This window comes from Sylvia atricapilla, chromosome 11 (genome assembly GCF_009819655.1).
Source record: "Sylvia atricapilla isolate bSylAtr1 chromosome 11, bSylAtr1.pri, whole genome shotgun sequence".
In the NCBI taxonomy this organism is placed as follows: Eukaryota; Metazoa; Chordata; class Aves; order Passeriformes; family Sylviidae; genus Sylvia; species Sylvia atricapilla.
In genome coordinates, this window is record NC_089150.1 from 17,777,930 (window position 1) to 17,796,726 (window position 18,797).

General features: G+C 41.0%; 1 protein-coding gene across 13 annotated transcripts in view; it reads left to right on the plus strand.

The window, feature by feature from the left end:
- ATP2B2 (ATPase plasma membrane Ca2+ transporting 2) overlaps positions 1-18,797 on the plus strand; it is a 393,079-nt gene that overhangs the window by 287,541 nt on the left and 86,741 nt on the right. For all 13 annotated transcript variants that reach the window (XM_066326916.1, XM_066326920.1, XM_066326923.1 and 10 more), the window contains 2 exons: positions 16,945-17,202; positions 18,159-18,284. In XM_066326916.1, the coding sequence (XP_066183013.1) occupies positions 16,945-17,202; positions 18,159-18,284 (384 nt within the window). The remainder of the gene's footprint in view (positions 1-16,944; positions 17,203-18,158; positions 18,285-18,797) is intronic.

Below are 18,797 nucleotides of genomic sequence, written 5' to 3' on the forward strand. Positions count from 1 at the left end.
GGAGCTGCTTTCCCCCTGCTCCTCCAGCAGGATTCTGCTGCTTTGGTGCCTTCCCCATCTCTATCCATGTTACCTGGTCAAAAATCCCCAGTGCCTTCTGCAAACACCTCCAGCAGCGATTTCTGAGCCCTCACCAGTCCTCCTCCTTGTTTCTATCTTCAGCCCCTGCATCACATGTGGATCTTATTATCCCCTTGCAAAAACTGCTGATGTCGAGCCTTGACAATCATCTGCTGTTCACAGGAGTGTAACAGACCTTTTAACTGTTCCTCCTTGAGTTCTCTTTCCTTCTGTGGATTGCAGAGGGGGGAGAAGGCAGCCTGAGGTGAGATGTCTGAACATCCCAGTGTTTGCCAGGAAGCTCCAGGCAGGATGTCTATTTTTCCAGTGTACAGCTTTTTGCAGCTTAAAGGTGGAATAAAAAGGGAAAAAGTCTTTTTGTTTTGGGCAGCTTCTGTTTATATTCCCAAGGCAAAAGTCTGTGTTGAAAACAAAGTCAAATGATCAGTTACACTGCCCAATGCTGCTCAGCTGGGTTACCCTTCCCCTTACTCATGAAACAAGTTGAAAAATTACAGGAATTTCAGGATATGGTCGCCTGAAATTTGGGCCTCCCAAGACACTTGCATTGAGCTGTTGGTGGTTTTATGGTGCCGCTGCTCCTCAGGGCTGGAGCTGGAGCTCCTGCTGGCCTCTCATCACCTGAAAGAGACTTTATTTCATGGGGTTCACCACTCAGGTGTTTTCTTATCATTTTTATGATGCGCCACATTCCTCAGTGAGGACTTAAGCTGGAAATTTATACCAGAAAAGACATCCAGAAACTGGAGAGAAGGTGCAGGTGCTCCACACACAGCTCCTGTTTCTGTGCTGAGCCTCCCCGTGGAGGCCACGCTCTCTCAGAGTCATGGCACAACTGTTGTGGGAATGTCAAATCCCTGCACGGATGGGATGGACAGCAGGGCCCAAACAGCCAGCAAAGGCAGTGCCAGAGTCACCAGGCAGCAGGGCAGCAGGAAAGGTCCTCCCTACAGAAGCCAAGGCAGCCAAGGGGTTTTTAGATTAAAAACCTCTCTAAAAATCAGTCAGAAAAACCCCAAAACCAAATAAACAACTTTCCCATCTCCTTGTCCAGATCTCTTGCATGGGGTTGTAAGTGCTGAGCTGTTCCCATCTTCTCCCAGGTTCCTGCCTGTGGAGTGCAGCTCAAAATATGTCTTTTGGCATTTCATCTCGTTGGGCAGGTCTGGAAATAAGTCCCAATGAGGAAGCTGAACACTTGAACAGCTGTTAGTTGGGATATTTTTGGGAGAAAGTGAAAAAAAGTGAAGATTTTATTATTAGAAGGAATACCTATAAAAAAAGGAATATCTGGTTATAAAAAAATATAGAGCAACTGGCAACAAGCCTCTTTTTCTTAGTTAGGAGTGAAAATGCCAAATGTATTTAGGTAGCTTGAATTTCTGTGCAGTTTGTACCGATGTACATTAAATATATATATATATATATTCCCATCAGTTTGGACAGTCTAATTCTCCTCCATGCAAATTCCCTAGCCTGGAATTCTGCTGCAGCAGAACAGCTTCAGTAGTGTGTGTGCTAGGCTCAAGTACAATGTCCTGTTCTAAAGATGGGATGTCTCTCCCAATGCCCCAGCACTCAGTGTGGGTATTCCTAAAAAAAAAATTAAAACCCATTGGAAAAACATGAAATTGAGCCGTTGCTCCCTCAAACGACTTCAAAATGTTGTTATTCTGGCTGTGTCGTTTTGTGGTTCCAGCTCTCACCTTTCCTTAGGTAACTTTGTGGTTTTCCTGCTTTAGGCTGATAAAGGGAATTAATTACAGGGTTCCAGGGAAGGTGAAACAGGAAAGGAAAAACCCCTTTCTATGTTGCCATATATGTCAGGACTGCTTGACCACAGATCGGATACAATTCTTATTTCCCCCCCCCCCAGTTTTTAAATTGTGATTTTCTTCACTTTCTTTACCAATAACTATGGCAGAACTGCACTCATTTCAGTAATTTGAGGTAGGTGATATTTGGGATTTCTCACTCATTCCCTAGCCAATTCTCAGCAATTTTCTTCCCACTCTCCCAGGAACATTTTTTCTTCCTCACATTTCTTGCCCAGATTAAAAAAAAAAAAAAAAAAAAAAAAATCCTTCTCCTATTCCCCTTCCTAGAAGAGTCATGTCTCAGGAAATGGGTCTTGGTGGATTTTTTTTGGGGGGGGGTTGGGTGTTGGTTTTTGTTTGTTTGCTTTTTGGTTTTTTTTGTTTTTTCTTTTTTTTTTTTTTCTTTTTTTTTTTTTTTTGTTTTTTTTTTGTTTTTTTTTGGGGGGGGGTTTTGGGGGGGTGGTTTTGTTTTGGGGTTTTTTTGTGGTTTTTGGGGGTTTTGGGGGAGTTTTTTTGGGGGGGGGTTTATTTTGTTTTGTTTTTTGCTTTGTTCCTGGGGATTCTAGAAACTTTCCCCATCTCAGTGATGAAGTCATCTCGTTCTTAGAGTGTACAAACACAGCAGATGCCAGGTGGGGGAAGCCTGGAAATAGAAGCCCGCGTCCGCGAAGCGCGGTTGGCTGCGGAGCAGGTGTCGCCAGGGCAGGAGGCCACCCTGCCACCAGCCAGGCACGGCAGGATGGCTTCTGCAGGAGCTCTGCCACCTCATCTGCTCTGGGAAATGGCCCTGGGAGCTGTGAAATCCTCCGGGGAGAGTGTTCAGCTCCTGCCAAGTCGGGGTTTTATTGGGTTTGGCTTTTCCAGCGGGTTGTGTTGTTTTAGGCGCAGGAACGAGCAGCGGCTCAAGGGTTGGTTGGAACGAGGAATTCTCCTGTGCCCCTTGGCTGAAATGGCCCAGGGGAGTAAACAGTTGGTTTGAAAAAGGGAAAGCACTGATTGCTGAGGAACTTGAACCAAATTTGATTAAACCGAATTAAAAGTAACCTGAGATAAATGGCCACGTGAAGGTCTGGTTCCATCCTCTGAAGAATTAGGTTCATTTACTTCCTAGCGAGGCGCAATTGAATAGAAAGTCCATGTTTTAATGCAGCATTTATCAGTTTTTAAACTCATCTTCACCTTTTCAGCCCAGCCTACATTTTCCTTAGCATTTTATTTCAGGGGGGCAACTGCATGCATAATGGAGCACATTCATTTTTAGATCATTTGCCAGACTTTTCCATCCTGAGGGTCTTGCAGGGGCCATTCCAGATCCCAGGACATTTTCCACAGGAAAACATTGCATGCATCTCCCTGCCTCTAAAAATCTGTCACCCTGAGTTTCATTAATATGGAGTTAATCAATTCGATTAATGAGTGAAAAACTCCGAAATGTCAGAAATGAGTCAGCTGAACAAAGTTAATTTTCTAGTCTTTTGTGGCAGCTTTACATCTTAATCTTTTTTTTAGAGCGTTTTACATGTGATAACGTAGATTGCATTAAAAATGCATAAACGTAGGCAGCACAAAAATCGAGTTTGTAAGGCCAATGTTAATGTTATTTTGCAACCCTCCTAAAATCCTAGCAGCACACAGAAATAAACAACTGTAAGTCTTTTGCCAGCCCTCCCAGTTATGAAGTTATCAAGATGAAAAACTGACTCCACAATTTGTGTGTGTGCACTTTAGCCAATGTCTTCCAGTAAAATTTTTTGGGACACTGAAAATCTGTCATCTCTTCAAGTCCTCTCTATTAAACAAAACGTACTGGAGAAAACATGAAGCCTTTTCCAAAGAAAGGGAGCCAAAATTAATTAATTTTAACATTTTGCACTGTTTCAAAGCCTAAATTGCACCCTATTTCATGACCTGTGTCAGTATAAAGCAAATCATCCCCGACAAGAACTGAAAATATTCACAGAACTTTGCTGCAGATGGTGAAAACAACAAGTGGTGAACATCTTCCAGCTTGTCTCATTCTGTAAGTCTGCACAGAGAGTGTTACATAACCTTCTCCAGGCACTGGACAATAAGAAATCAATGGAAAATCATGGATATCAGAGGGTAGAAGGGCCACACAGCCTTAAAAGCTGATGTGTCCTGATAGGAATCCTTCATTGTCTTTGCTGCTAAACAAATCACACTGCTCCAGCTGTCACTGCACCAGAGGGTTTTATTGTGCTGCCCAGGGACAAGCTTTCTCAAGAGAAGCAGAGCTATTAGAAAATAGCATTTTTTTCCCCATAAAAAATAGATTAATCTCAAAAGTGTAGATTGTTGTCAGAATAAGCAAAACTCAACTTTTAAGGAGCGTTGCTGCGCACACTCCAATTCTTTTCTCATTCATCATAACAATTAAACTGTGAGATCCCCCAAGGATTTTTTAAACCAGTCCAAACAGTCTGTCAGCGCACAGGGGACGAAGCAGTTGGCAGCCTGAAAAACAGGAGAAATGGAAATATTTGCCCTCTTAAAAACAGTTTGTTCTGCCAGAAACCCCCCCTTTTACCTCCTTCCTCCCAAAGCGTGGATGAGGTGAAGCAGCATATGGCTTCTAGAGACACTACTCCAATCTGTTTGGCTAAAGAAATTCAGATCTTGTAAGATTTTGCTTTTTTAAAATTCCTGCTCTAAATCGTACTTAAATGTGAGGTGTAAGTATCGAGGAGCAGAGAGCAGGACAGGCAGGTTGGGGGGTGTATTCTGTGTCCCAACTCTAATTGTCACCTGTACTTTGTACTTTCTCAACTCCAACTGTAAAATAATCCTCATCCAGAAACACTTCATATCTAAAAAGTCACGTCATAAAGATTCTGCAAATTTGAATGCCAATTGGTTGAGCTCATGGGGGGAAGATTGTGCCCCTTTGGGTCATCGTTCCCTGGAGACACTCCTGAATTCCTGAAACACTTTTGTTTCTGTGTTATTTTCAAAAGAAGGGACGCATTTAGTTTGGGGGCTCCTCCGTGGGATGAATGGGTGGGAGTCCTGTGTGATGTGGGGTCATGTGGAGCATCTTTCTACCTTCCCTGAGAGACATTTATCAGATTTACTTTTAAAAGGTTCCAGTGATGGGAATTCTTTGTATTCCCTGGATAATCGGAGTGTCCCTGCACTGGGACATTAATTTCTGGTGCATAACCACGGTGTCTCTTGTAAGAGTTTAAACACAATGCTGCGTTTTGTGTTTTACAAGGATGTAAAGACCAAGTTGTGGTGTTTTATTTACAGCCATATTTTGTCTACTTGAAGGCAGCCTGATTATAAATACCAAGGAATAGCTGTTTGTGGAGACTTACTCACAAATGGGAATTTGAAATTTGAGCAGAATGGCAGTAGTACAGGAAATGCAAATATTGCACTGAAGCTGACAGAGAGAGCCAAGATACGATCTGAAAAATACTCACCTGGTTTTTGAAAAAACATAAATCAAAACTCCCTCAAATCAATGGGAATCCAAAAGATCTGAAAGCATTTTTATTGTCAAAAGTAAATAGCTTATGAAATAAAATAAAATAATATAAAATATAGGAATATTGAACGTTTTCTTCTCTCATTGTAATTTAAAAATAATTTTTAATTTACCAGTTAGCATTCAAATCTGCAGAATCTTTATGATGTGGCTTTTTAAATGTAAAGTATTTCTAAATTATTTTACGCTTGGAGTTGAGACAAATTGTGCTACATCCCAAAGTCTGCCAGTGCTTAGACTTCTTTACTGTTGGGAGGCTTGAATTAGAATGAAAAAATATCACCTGGAAAAAAAAATTGTTTAAGCACAGAAACAAACCAGAAATACCTTTTTGAACAGGAAGACACTTTGCATATATGCATATTTTCATGTATATATATATATATAAACACCCACATATACCTCTCCTGTTAGGAAAGTAGCATTTAAACAAGTAATTTCAATTTATTTCTGTTTTGCACAGATTCTGCCTTTTCTCTCCAGGAGATGCAGCTCCTCTTGTTTCGGTTCAGTGTGGATAATTAACATGCAGAAAATGTAGAATGTACATTCTACATGGAGATTATCCTCATTTCCTGCAGCTTTGGATACATCCATGTGAACATTTTAGTTAACAATTCGCCTCAGAAATCCCATCTCCTGTCTGTCCACAGTGGGGCTCATATTGAAGGTGTTTGCTTGGATGTGCAATCAGGGGGGATTTCATCCCCCCCTTTGGGGTGAAAATAAACTGAAAAACACAGTCCAGGTCACGTTTCCTGAGCACAGAGATGGGCATTGCCAAACTGCTTTTACAGGGACACGCTAAAACTGGGAGAACTTTTTGATGCCTTCTGCTGGAAGACATTATGACAGAATTTTAATCTTTTGCTGAGCTGATTCCTCACGCTTTAAAGCTTTCCAGATTCAGAAGAATGGAGGTGAGAAATGGAAAGAAAGCAACAAACACTGCAGTTTATGAGAGGATTTTGTGGCTGAGCTCTACAAATCTTCCCTATCCCCTTTCACCATGTCTCCTTCTCCTTCTCCTTCTCCTTCTCCTTCTCCTTCTCCTTCTCCTTCTCCTTCTCCTTCTCCTTCTCCTTCTCCTTCTCCTTCTCCTGGTGCTCCAGGACTGGCTCCAATGGCATTAATTGAATTTTCTGGATTGCAGGTTTATTTTTTTCTATTTAAGATCCTCAGTGGCAAATTTTCATTTATCAGTGCCTTTCCAGCTCTGAACCTCTGAAAACTCTGAATTACTCTTTAGGGACCTGTGGAATCAGTCACCTTTTCTCAGTAACCTCTCTCTGCAGGGTGGGAAAAGTTGGCAATTTCTCTCTAAATGTTCTGGGTGTGTGAAGTGTGTCAGGCCTTGGGAAAGGCTTCTGCTGGCATAGAACACAACCAAAGCAACTACAGTCACGGGAAGTTTTAAGAGAAATGTTTGTGTGAGTGTGGTCAGGCATCAGCACTCCATCCCCTGCTCAACCTGTGGTTTCAGAAGCTGCAGTGAAACATCTGTCCAGATTTTCAGGCAAAGTCAACCTTTTTTTAAATTTTCTTTTTTGTAAATTTTTGGTAGCATTGCTGTTCAATCCTCTCCCTTCCAACGTCTTGTTTTAAAGCATCGAAAACAACAACAACAACAAAAAAAAGGAGAATATTTTTGGAAGCAAGCCCATTTAATTTCTATCAGAACACAGTCAAAGAGGGATGGAGCAGCACAAGCACCACTGAGACAGATGCTGCCCCAAAACCCTTCCTCAGTGATTTGCTCCTTTCATCCCTGTCCTTCAGACAGAAAGGGAAGAGGCTCTGTGGTTCAGCACAACACAGACAGCTCTCAGCTGAGCACGGATTTATCAGCTATTTGTTGTTCTCTGTCAATGTGAAACGTTTTCCAGGGCTCTATTTAAAGCTGAGTGCCCCCATGAGAGCTGCTTTTTGGGAAACATTTCTTTGTTTGCCCGGGTTTCTGTGTTTCCTGGGGCTCTCAAGGATCCGAGTGAGAGCTGAGGAAATGCTCAGCTCCTTTCCAGCTGCATTTCAGAAGTGCTGGAAGTGATGCCCTTTTGTGGCTCCCTAAAAACAGAGGGCAGACAGGATTAAGGGGATAAAAAGCTGTTCTGTTTATTGAAGGGCCTTCAGGTACATTTTGGGCACACAAAGCCCCCAGGGGCTGCACCCAAAAATGGACAACAGCTCACGGGTTTTCACCCTTTGATCAGTTTGGGCCAGTTGGAGATTGGGGGTTCATCTCCCAATTCCAGCTTCAGCTAATGAAGTCATTCAGCCCAAGTTTGCTGCTCCCAACTCACTTTTGTTCCCATCTCTCAGGGCTGAGGCAGGGAGGGGTCCTTGATTGCCAGGCCTGGAGAGGAATTGTTGTGTCTGCCCAGAATGGGGAAGCAGCAGCTCACACTGTGTGTGGGGTTTGGAGTTCTACACTGAAGAACTGCAGGATTACAAATATATGAGAAATATAAAAGCTCAAATCCTAAGGCATCAGAAGTTGTCAGGGACTGCTCCATGAGAAATGGGAGCACTCTTCCTGTTTGTAGAGTCCAGCTGCAGCTTTATCTCTGACGTGTGGCTTAACTGCAGCTCCAAACCTAGCAGATTTTCCCCACGTTATATATATTTTTCCATGATCCATACGTGTTTAATAAGACAACTTTATCCCAGGAACTGCAGTGTTCCCTCTGCCATTTTTTCCTCTAATAGCAAGGTTAGAATTCTAAATCAAACTTAATTAAACTTTTCCAAGTGAGTAAATGTCAACATATGGACAGCCACTTCCCTGCTAATATCAAGCTAACAGATTCTAATTTCTAATTGGATTTATCCCTAATGATCTGTTTGCATTGGCACAATAGCCTATTCTAAATGTGGTCTTGCAACATGTGATCATGAAAAAAAAAAAAAAAAAAAAAAAAATTTGTGTCCCTGCTTCTTTTACTCTGAATTAACCAATGACATTTATTAGTGTTCATTCAGAGCTCTGGGATCACAGTTCCCTCTGTCACTAATCCAATTTAGTCCATACATCTTTCAAACTGAGTTTGTGTTGTGCATTGATTTTTTTTTTAATAGTTATGACATTTAAACAATATAATCTGAAGGGGATCCCTTATTTGTGCTGTGTGTTCTTCATTGCTGTAAATTGGTTTTTGATGAAGTCTGAACTTAAGAGTGAACTGGTAGAGTCAAAGTGACTGAGTTACCTCCAGGAAGAATTTCTGGGGGTACCATGGCTGGCTGCTAAACCAGATTTCTCAAGGTATTTTTATACATTGGAAATATACATTTCATACAAATTATACATTCCAGCTCGGCACTGGAACTAAGCTGAGGTTGTCCAGCTTTTTTCCATGAAAAACCCCGAGAAAAAGAGCCTAAACTGAGAATAACCCTTTAAGGTTAAGACCACATGCACCTGTTCTGCAGTCTTGGAACGGTGACTTAAATTTGGAGAATTTTGTAGCTCTATTTTTTTCTATATCTGGCATGAATACAAACAAAGTTTCAACCTTCACCAGAATTTCCCCTGTGGACATTGCTATTTGTACCAAAATGGAAAGCAATGTCAGAATCACTAATTACTGACAAATGTATTTTTATATTTGATTTTTTCCCCCGCTGTTTCTACAGAGAGAATTAAATAGCATTAAATATATTTCTTCATGGAATAGTTGTAGGTCATATTAGGAGCTCTTTCTTTTAGAGAGAGGATCACTGTAACAATTATTCCAGCACAGCCTTCCTTGTGCTATGGACTATATTGCCCTGTAATTTTGGCTCACACCCTCTCACTTAATCCCTCAAATAATTATTACTTGCAGAATTTTAAAGAGGAATGATTATATGATTATTTTTCCTTTTTTGTATATTTTTTTTTGTTTAGTAGTGGCTGTGAAGCTGTTTATAGTTGTTTATTATTACAGGGATAAACATTCTTGTGTAAAAAACCCTTGTTCTGCAAATTCCTGCTGGGCTGCAGTAATTAAAGTGAATGAAATTGCTCTTTTTTAGGTGTTTTGATGAAGATCCATTCCACTGGTCATTTTAGAATATGGCCATCTTGATTTTAACCTTATTGTTAAATGCTTACAAAGACCTGCTTCTAGATTGAGATTGCATGAAACTTTATTAGTAGAAATTGTCTTTTTTGAAGCCTCCCATTATAAAATCCCTGATTTTTAATTTCCTGCTTTCCTGGCTGAATACCCAGTCAGTCTGTCTGTCTTTATGACTTTCTCTTTCTCCTGTTTTGAACCCATCACCTTTGGAATGAGAGAACAAATGAGGTCTGGCTCATCAAACGCTGCTTGAGGTTTTTTGAGTCAATTGATATTTTGTTTTGTTGCAATGTGGAGTCTTTAATTTTCATTTCTTTTATGTTGGTTTTTATTTATTACAATCTGGTGTTGCCCCAGTGCATTAAACTCTCCATTCTGTGGGGTTCCCACACAAGGTCAGCGTTGGGAGCCAATTCCTGACTGGATGACAGAAGGTTAAAACTTGGGCTGGTGTCGGTAACAACACATTGAGAAGTGCAAAATGTGCAATGTTTTTGTCATGTGGGACCTGCAGATTAAAGAATTATTTCCTAATGCAAAGTGACCCGCATCTTCTTTCTACAAATCTGTGTTGGGCTGCAAAATCTGAGCTCCCCCAGATGCCTTCCCTTCAGGAGAGATGTGCCGATCTCTAACAAAACGTTTGGAATTTGCTCATCACACTTTGCCAGCGTACCAGGCACGACTCAGCTCTCAGCTGGGGACGGAAGGAAATGAGATTTAGAATTCTGGGATGGCATAAAAAAATCTTCTCACACATTTCCCAGGAAGAGATCCTCCAGAAATATTAATTCTGCAAGCAGGACTCGGCTAGGACGTGACCTTGCAAGTCAAGTGGTTGAATAACTGCAGTTGACTCGTTGTTAATAAACACAGAACAACTTTTCAAGGTCTGATTCCTGCATTTGGAATCCCTGTTTTACCTCTGGAATAAGAAGTTATATTTCCCAAACACCTCTAGCTCGGAGCAATATAAGGGAAGCTACAACATCCCAATGCCAAGGTTTTTCTCTTGCAATCCCTAAGGACAGGACTTGTGATGAAAATTCCCCTTTTTTTGGCTTTTAAAAGGAAACAAAACTGAATGTAAGCACTGTAGAAGTAGTTTCTTGGTCCTTTGGTGAGGACCCATCCCTTTGCCTGGTCTCTCCAAAATGCATTTCCTTAGAGATGCCGGGCAGAAGAATCTTGCTCGACAGATCTCCTGAAGTGGAGGAAATATTTCAATTAACATTCCTGTGCTCATGACTGTGATCAGGCTAAGGAACATGTGAATATATATATATATATACTCTATGCTTGCAGGGCCCCCAGATTTGTTTCCTTGCATACAGATGCCAAAAAAGTGTAAATATTTAATAGCAAGCTCTGGAGCTGACAGTTACATAATGAACCCACAGGGACAGCAGCTCTTTGCTTCCCCCTCCCCGCCTCCCTGGAGCCCTTACATAACAAACTGATGGATCACAAAGTAAAGGATTCTGATATTGGCTTCAAATACCTGTCCAAAAATCACTTGTAGGGAATGTACAAACGCCCTGAACCTCAGTGTTTGCAGAGTGATTTTGTCACACTCGTAAATCCCTTCTGTGGGTTTGGAAAACACTGATTCCTGCAGGGAACCTGGAAATGTTTGTCAGGGCTGATTAAACCCTTGGAGAGAGTGAGAGAAAGGCAGAAATCATTGAAATTGCAACGATTTTTGCCCCTTTTTCTGTGGCTCTGAGGTGACACCGAGCCTGTGCCTCCTGCTCTGTCCTCGTGGGAAGTGATTCAACATCTGCTGATGCATCGTCACACACGCGAGGATTTGGGGCAGGAGTTGGTGGCAATCACTCCTGGGACTTAATTTTGTAGCAAAAGGCACCACACAACGAGGAATCTGCAGAAATAAATGCTGCAGTGCCTGTCACAGCTTTAAAAGCCTTGTTAAGGAGGGGGGATTTATGGTTTTTATCGCATAATTTTGGGGTTATTGTTCCTCTCCTTACACAGCTAAATCCATTTGTGAAGTGAGAATCATCAGTGGTGGTGTTGGGAACCAGAGCCCAGCTCTGCTGATGAAAATGCTGTAACTTGGAACTGCTCAATTTGCTTTAATAACATCAGTTGGAGCTGCAGTGAGGGGAAAAAAATGTCTTTAGAGAAAGCTATTCAATAAAAAAGTTTTTATCAGGGGAGCTGTTGTCTTTCTGATGACAAAACCAGTTTGACTGACTAAAAAAAAAATTACCTCTGGGGGTGTGAGGAGATTTTCCTGGGGAATTTAAATGCCACAAGGTATTCTCAGCTTAAAAATAGCAGCGTGTAGGTTGAAATGAGTAGCTGAGAGGTATGTGCTGTAGGTTGGGATTTAGGAATACAGATGTTTCCAGATTTTGAAAAATGTGCTTTTTTTCTGATTTAAAAATTACCGTGCTGCAGCTCAGGACCATATAGTTTGTAATTATAATCATTATGTTATTCAAAGCAGCTTTAAGGATCTCCTGATAGCTGTTGGAAATTTTAAGCAGATATTCTTTTTTAGCTGCACTGAGCCCGTGTGCTTCCTCCTGTATCTGCCCAGATTTGGTTGATGTTACAAGAAACATACATTGAAATGGTGTAAAAATATCCAGATCCAACAGGACACGAGCATGGCAAGCTGTCAGGTGATGCTGTCTGGCTTTTTGTGGACTTTTCTAATTATTTCCCTTTCTTGCTTTCTAGCTGCCACTAAGTTGAAACGATTAATAGCAGCCACCAGATTATTATTACCTGGTGATGCTTCTTGCTCACTGTTCCTGCAGTGCTTTAACCTGTTCTCATGTCTCCTGCTTTCCTTCTTCCCCTTCCCCTTCTCCCCACAAGCACATTCAAGTTTTTTCTAACTTTCCCTTTAATAGCCCACACCTTTCCTTCTTTTTCTTTTCCTTCTAAACTCTTCCATATAATTCAATTCTGTTCGTGTGGAGTGGGTTTCTCAAGCCAGTTTTTTAATTTTCTTGCCATGAAGTGCAGCCCAGGTGGGTGCCTGGGGGTTTGCTCAGCTCTGCAGGCTCCTGGGCAGGTTCGGAGCCCTCCTGGAGATGGAAATCCAGATGCTGCCACTTCTGAGCTTCCTGCTTGTGATGGGGGGCAGAACTTTCCTGTGCTTTCCTTCCTGAACCCTCCCTTCCTTTGGATTTTTCCTTCCTTTCATCTCACCCTCTGCAGAAATCTTTTTCACCAACTTTGCTGATCTATTTCTGGCCCAGCTTTAAGTTTTTCAAGTTCTATTCTCCTTCCACAAGGTTCTGGTAACGTCCTTTCAGATATTTTGTGGGCATAAAAGTCCCCTTGGTTCCCTTTTGTGTTCTTGAGAGTTCTTTGAGGTTCTGCTGCCGGGTTCTTCCTCTCCCGGGGAATTCCAGCTCACCTGGTGTGTTCCTTTTGGGATAAATTGATCCATTTTAGGGCTCCACCTGCTTTTTCTGTGCCAAAGGAGTGCCAGCCCTTGACTTGCAGATCATCAGCATCTCAGTTTCAAACCTTGCAGCTTTTCTGTCCTGTAAGGGTGGGACTTTGGCCACGACACATGGTCAGAGCTGAGGTACAAAAGAGCTCAGATTTTAAACTTGTTTCCCTCTCTGGATTTGGATTTTCTGTCAGATAAGGCCTCTGTCAAATGGAATTTAAGATGAGAACATCGCAATTCACTGTCTTGGAATAGAACCCTGCCACAAATCACATCTGCATATTCACAACTCTTTTGTGATGCTTTTCACTCTGTGCCTTTCAATAAAAGCTTGGGCATATTTTTGGGTAGCATTGAGAGCCACGTGAAAGTAGAACAGCAATCTTACACCCCAACATGAATTTTCCAAGCTTATGTGAACGTTGTTGATAAATATTAGCTGCTTTACACTCAAATTTGCTACTTAGGTGTATTAATATGATGTATTTTATGTATTTTACTAATATTTTTTATTTTCTCCTTGTCTGTAAGGTCAATAATGTGTCACTCTGTACTGCAATAAGGACAGATTATCTAAATATAGAGTTAAGAAGTTTGTGTCTTTTCCCCCTATAAATACATAAAGTTTCTTCCTGTAAATCCATATAAGTCTTTCTATAATTTCTAGAAAACCATAAAAGTAGAAAAAAGAAATGAAAAACCCAATTGTTTTTCCTTAAGTAGATAAGAAAACATTAGACAGACTCAAACCAATGGAGATGTAGGTTTACTTTTTTTTTTTTTTTTTTTTTTCCTATTAAAAGGAACACCTCTAAAACTGTTTGGAAGTAAGAACCACATGATTCAAGCAATGTTTCCTGACAGATGGGTCACCTTGTAAAAGGCAGAGGTTGCATTCTAAAATCCTGATTTTAATATTTTAAAGAAATCTTGCTCTGAAATCTTGCTCTGGTAAGAAGCGGATAGTTTTATTTGCTGGAGTTTATTCCCATAAGAGCAATATTTTGCATTAATTTATGTAGGGATTTTATCCCATTTCCTTTCTGTGGAGTGTAAAAAGCAAAGGTAAAATTTTGGGGAATTCTGATGGTCTGATTTACTTCTCAGTGTGTCCCATAACCTGGACCAGGGGATGCCCTGGGGTTTTAGAGAGGCCACAACGAATCTCAACCATTAATGACTCAAAAATCCAAAAATCAACTCAGAATTTCCTCCATCCCTCTAAAAGACTTCAGGTTTTGATGAAGTCTAGCAATTAATTTCTCTACTCCTAAATTTCCTTCCCCCTTGAAACACCTCTGCTCCACCTAAACTTACCACTGGCAGATGAAATGAACAGAACAAAAGATTAAATGCATTTAAAATGTTGTTGTTTCCTTTGGGTTATGGAGGATTGTCTCAGGGTTTTAAATGATAAACATGATTTTTTATTCAGTGTGGAAGCTTGTCAGATTTAGGGACACTTTCCAAGAGCTTGATCTAAGTTCAATCTGTTTCCTTCAGATTTTCTTACATTCATACAAACAACTTGTTCATCTGGAATAAAACAGATTTTTCATCTGAAAATGAATTATTTTATTTGATTGTGCTTAATCTATGAGGTATCTACAGGTAATTCCTTTTATGTTCATGATAATATCTTATATTATTTGCATGCTCCGTGGCACCATTTATGTGAACATGGAGATCAGTTCTGACAACACAAACACAAAATTAACCTCACTGCTCAAGTGAAGAAATATATTTATTTTTTATCTGGTTTGGCTTGATCAAGTCTTTTTTTTTTTTTTTTTTTTTTTTTTTTTTTTTTTTAACTGAAGGATCTTGGAAATATTACTCTGCAGCAGCTCTTTGTAAATTTGTACAGGCTGGACTAAATTTCAACCATCTGAAAAGGAAATAAAATCAGTGTTTGATTGTGGCTAGACCAGGCCATGTTTCTTTTCTGAGAACTAGAAGAGGAAGCTTGCTGTAAAAAGCCCAGAATATTCATCATATTTAATTCCAGGTCATATCTAATGAAAAAGGGTGGGTGAATTCTGGTGTCATACCTGCTGAAACAGAATAACCTGCACTAGGAAACCATTTTAAGCCATCAAGACAAAAGTGAATCTGCTGATTCGGAAAAGGAATCTAAAACTGTAATTAAGAGGATCAAGGTCAAAGTGAGCAAAATTCCTTAGTCCTTCCCCAAATCCCCATTCTGCTGCAGGAGGAAATGGCAGCCTTGGTTTCTGAGCTGCATTTGTGGCTCGAGATGAGCAGCTAAAGGTACTGAACTTAAAAAAGTTTCTGAATTTCTTCCTTGAGTGCTGTTGCAGTGATTTTAGTGACGTTCTGGTGCTGGAGGTCCAGCTGGGCCAGCAGTGGAAAGACATCCTTGACATTGGGAGCAGAAATCTCAGTGTAAACTACAGGGAACTGGGCTAAAGACTCCCTTTATTTTCATTTTTTTCCTCTCTTAGCGGCTGTTCAAGGCTCATCTTTCCTCCTTTGACTTTGGGTAGTTTTGTTATTGTTCACAGTAAGAGTAATTAATCAGCTGATTAATGAATTATGCTGCTCCTGTTGGTCATTTAAATATAGAAACCAAACTGGTTGGTGATTCTCTCTAGTGAGAGGTGATTAATAAACCAAATTAAACTTGAGTCAGAGGTGGAAGTGGAGTTGCTGAACCCCCTGGTACCTGGGTAAGGTGGAAACATCCAATTCCTGCTCCCATTCTTCCTGGCAAATGGAAAAAATTCTTCCTAGCTCAGGAGAGGAGGCTTTGCTGAGTTCTCCTCTCTTATATCAGCTGGGATTTCTCTGGGTTGTGACTGTGGAATGTCTCCTTGGCTGTCCTGTATTTCTCCCATGTGCTCTTTCAGTAAGAAGGAGAACTATGTCACTTTCCTGTGGTGAATATTACCTAGGAAGTATTTTTTTTTTTTAATTTAATTGCATTCAAATTTGAAATAAATAATTAGCAGGGTTAGATAAAGTAATTCAGAATTAACACTTCAGAATAGAGTGATTCTCTTAATACTCTTCCTTGTGGCAGGAATATTGTACTTGCAGTTCTAGAAGCATCCTACTGTATTTCTCTGTAGGGAAAAAGGACAAATTAATATTGGGGAAATGTTTTTACTCAGTGTTCCTTAATAAATTCATTATCAAATTGAAATGCTGATAAACTCAGCTCACCCCAGTGTTTTTTTAACAACTGTTCCCTATAAGTGTGTTTAGTTGAGAACATTTAGAAATTGTGTTGAAAATGGTTTTTAAAAAATTGCTTTCAAATTGTTTAATTTAATCTGGAAGGGCGTTAATGTTAATTTAATGCCATTGCTTTGCACTGATAAATGTCATTCATTGTTTTAGTTCTTTCCGGTCACTTTCAGTATTATTCTTGTTTTTATCCTGCAGGTTTTGGTGGCTCAGGTCAAGCTTTGAGTCTTCTACCACATGAGAGAATTGGTGCTTTCCCCTTCCATTTGTTTAGTCCATGTTCACCAAGGATGGGTTGCTCAGCAGAAATATTAAAAGGACGAAGATTTCTGTCGATTTATTTCCTTTCTCTTTTCCACAGACCTCTTTATTTGTCCTTTTCTTCCACTCTGCCATGTTTCATCAGCAGTCAGAGCTTGGAAAAGCAGCTCCTTTCCCTCACCTCTTCACATCGCAGCAAATTTTATTTCTTGTGGAACTTCTGCCTGTAGCCCTGGTTCCGTGCCTGAGGTGTTTTGGTTTTCTGAAATTCTTTTCCCAGGGAATTTTCTGTAAACAGGAGAAATGTTTTTTACCTGTACCTATGTTATTCATTCCTTTTCCTAGAAAAGACGATTTCTTGATGTCCCTCTGCTCTGACCAATGTGATTGAAGAGGTTTGCCTTTGTGTCACCAATCAGATTGGTCTGTGTAGAATAGTATAAAAGGGAGACACATCCCAAAAATCAAGGAGTCATTTTCAGCCTTCTGAATCTCAAAGTCTGTGTCGTTGTGGTGTAAAACGGTGTCACTCACCCTTCCTTAACCTGCTCCTTGACCTCTCTGCAGGGTGTGGCACTGCAACAGGAGGAGCTGAGGATGAGGGGGAGGCCGAAGCTGGCTGGATTGAAGGTGCTGCCATCCTCCTCTCTGTCATCTGTGTTGTCCTGGTCACTGCCTTCAACGACTGGAGCAAGGAGAAGCAGTTCCGGGGGCTGCAGAGCCGCATCGAGCAGGAGCAGAAGTTCACCGTGGTGCGAGGGGGACAGGTCATCCAGATCCCCGTGGCAGAGATCGTGGTTGGGGACATTGCACAGGTGAAATATGGTGAGTGCATCACCTCCAGAGCCTTTGTTTGCTCTGCTGGCCCTTCCCAGCAGGAGGGACACACTTTGTTGGCAAGATGATGTCAGATTTATGTGACAGAAAAGTCAGTGTTGGCCATGGGGAGATGGCACCTGAGCTGTCAGGGCAAAAGGAGTAATAATAATAATAACCTGCACTGTAAATAACCTGTAAAACTGCACTGGGAAATCAATTTAATTGGTGTAAAATTCTTTCACTGACCAGGACAAGGACTGCTCATACAAAGGTAATTCTCCATCATGGAGGATTACATTATTCAGATTTATTTCTGTTAACTTCTGTCCAGTTAGGGATGAGAGGAAGTCTTTTAAATTGTTGTGTAGAAGGGGATTGGGCCCCTGTGCTCACCTCACGAGTTGGTTCAGGTGCAGATTAATCCCCCAGATCAGGTGTCTGATAATTCCATGCCACAGGGAAAGCCCCGTGCTCCAGTGGTGTGAAAGACCCCTGCAGGAAGTGTCCCCTCTGGAATGAGTTGTTAATTCCAGCAATATCGCTCTTCCATCAGCCATCACATTTCTCTTGGACTTACCTGTGGGCTTCCTGAGGGGGGAAGGGGAAAGGGCAGCTCAGCTGTTAATTAGCTGTTGTTAACTCCTATGAAGTCTGATGGAGAAACCTTCAGGTGATGTGAAGAGAGCTTCCCTGCCAAACCCCCGTGATGGGGATGTCCATCGTGTGTTAAATGTGATCCATTTGGATTCTGGGGTAGCATCAAGCAGCGAATGTTTGCAATAAAAGGCCTTTCCCTGCAGGATTGCAATACTGTGGCTCATGTGGCAGAATCAGGAGTCATTCCTCCCCTTCTGCTTTCATTTCACCTCCTTGAGCAATTAACTGTGATTTTATAACAAAACCCATTGTGTAACTATAAAAGAAAACTCAGGGCCGTTTTCCATGTCACCTTCTGACCACAGGTGACCTCCTACCTGCTGATGGGATATTTATCCAAGGAAATGATCTCAAAATCGATGAGAGCTCTTTGACTGGAGAGTCCGACCAGGTCCGCAAATCCGTGGACAAAGACCCAATGCTGCTGTCAGGTAAAAACTGTCCCCGCCCCTCTCTGCCCTCTCCGGGGGTGCAGAAGTAGGAGGAAATGATAATAATTGTATCTGAAGTGGCTTAGGGCTGAATTCTGCAGATGAATGTGGGTGTGACTGGGCAAAATGTTGTCTTGATGTTAACCTGAAGGAAAAATGAACCTATCAAACCCAGATTCATTCGCAAAAACTGTTATGTGGGGTTTTTTTTATCTATTCACACAAGTATATTTGATATTTTTAAATTTTTCTTATCTGAATGTGCAAATAAGCCTATTCTTTATTCACCTTTGTGAGAATATGTTGTATGCAAAAGTATAAACAATTTAGTTTCAGTCTTAAAGATCCCAAATAGCCAATGTAAATATTAGTGGGGAATATAAAATTTAAAAAAAAAAATCAATGTCAACTGAAGTATTTGTGGGTTTTGCTCAGAAGTAGATGAGGAAGTGAGTAAAGACCAAGGAAGCTAAAGACCTTAGGGATATCTGTAGGGCAGATGGCTTTATGTTA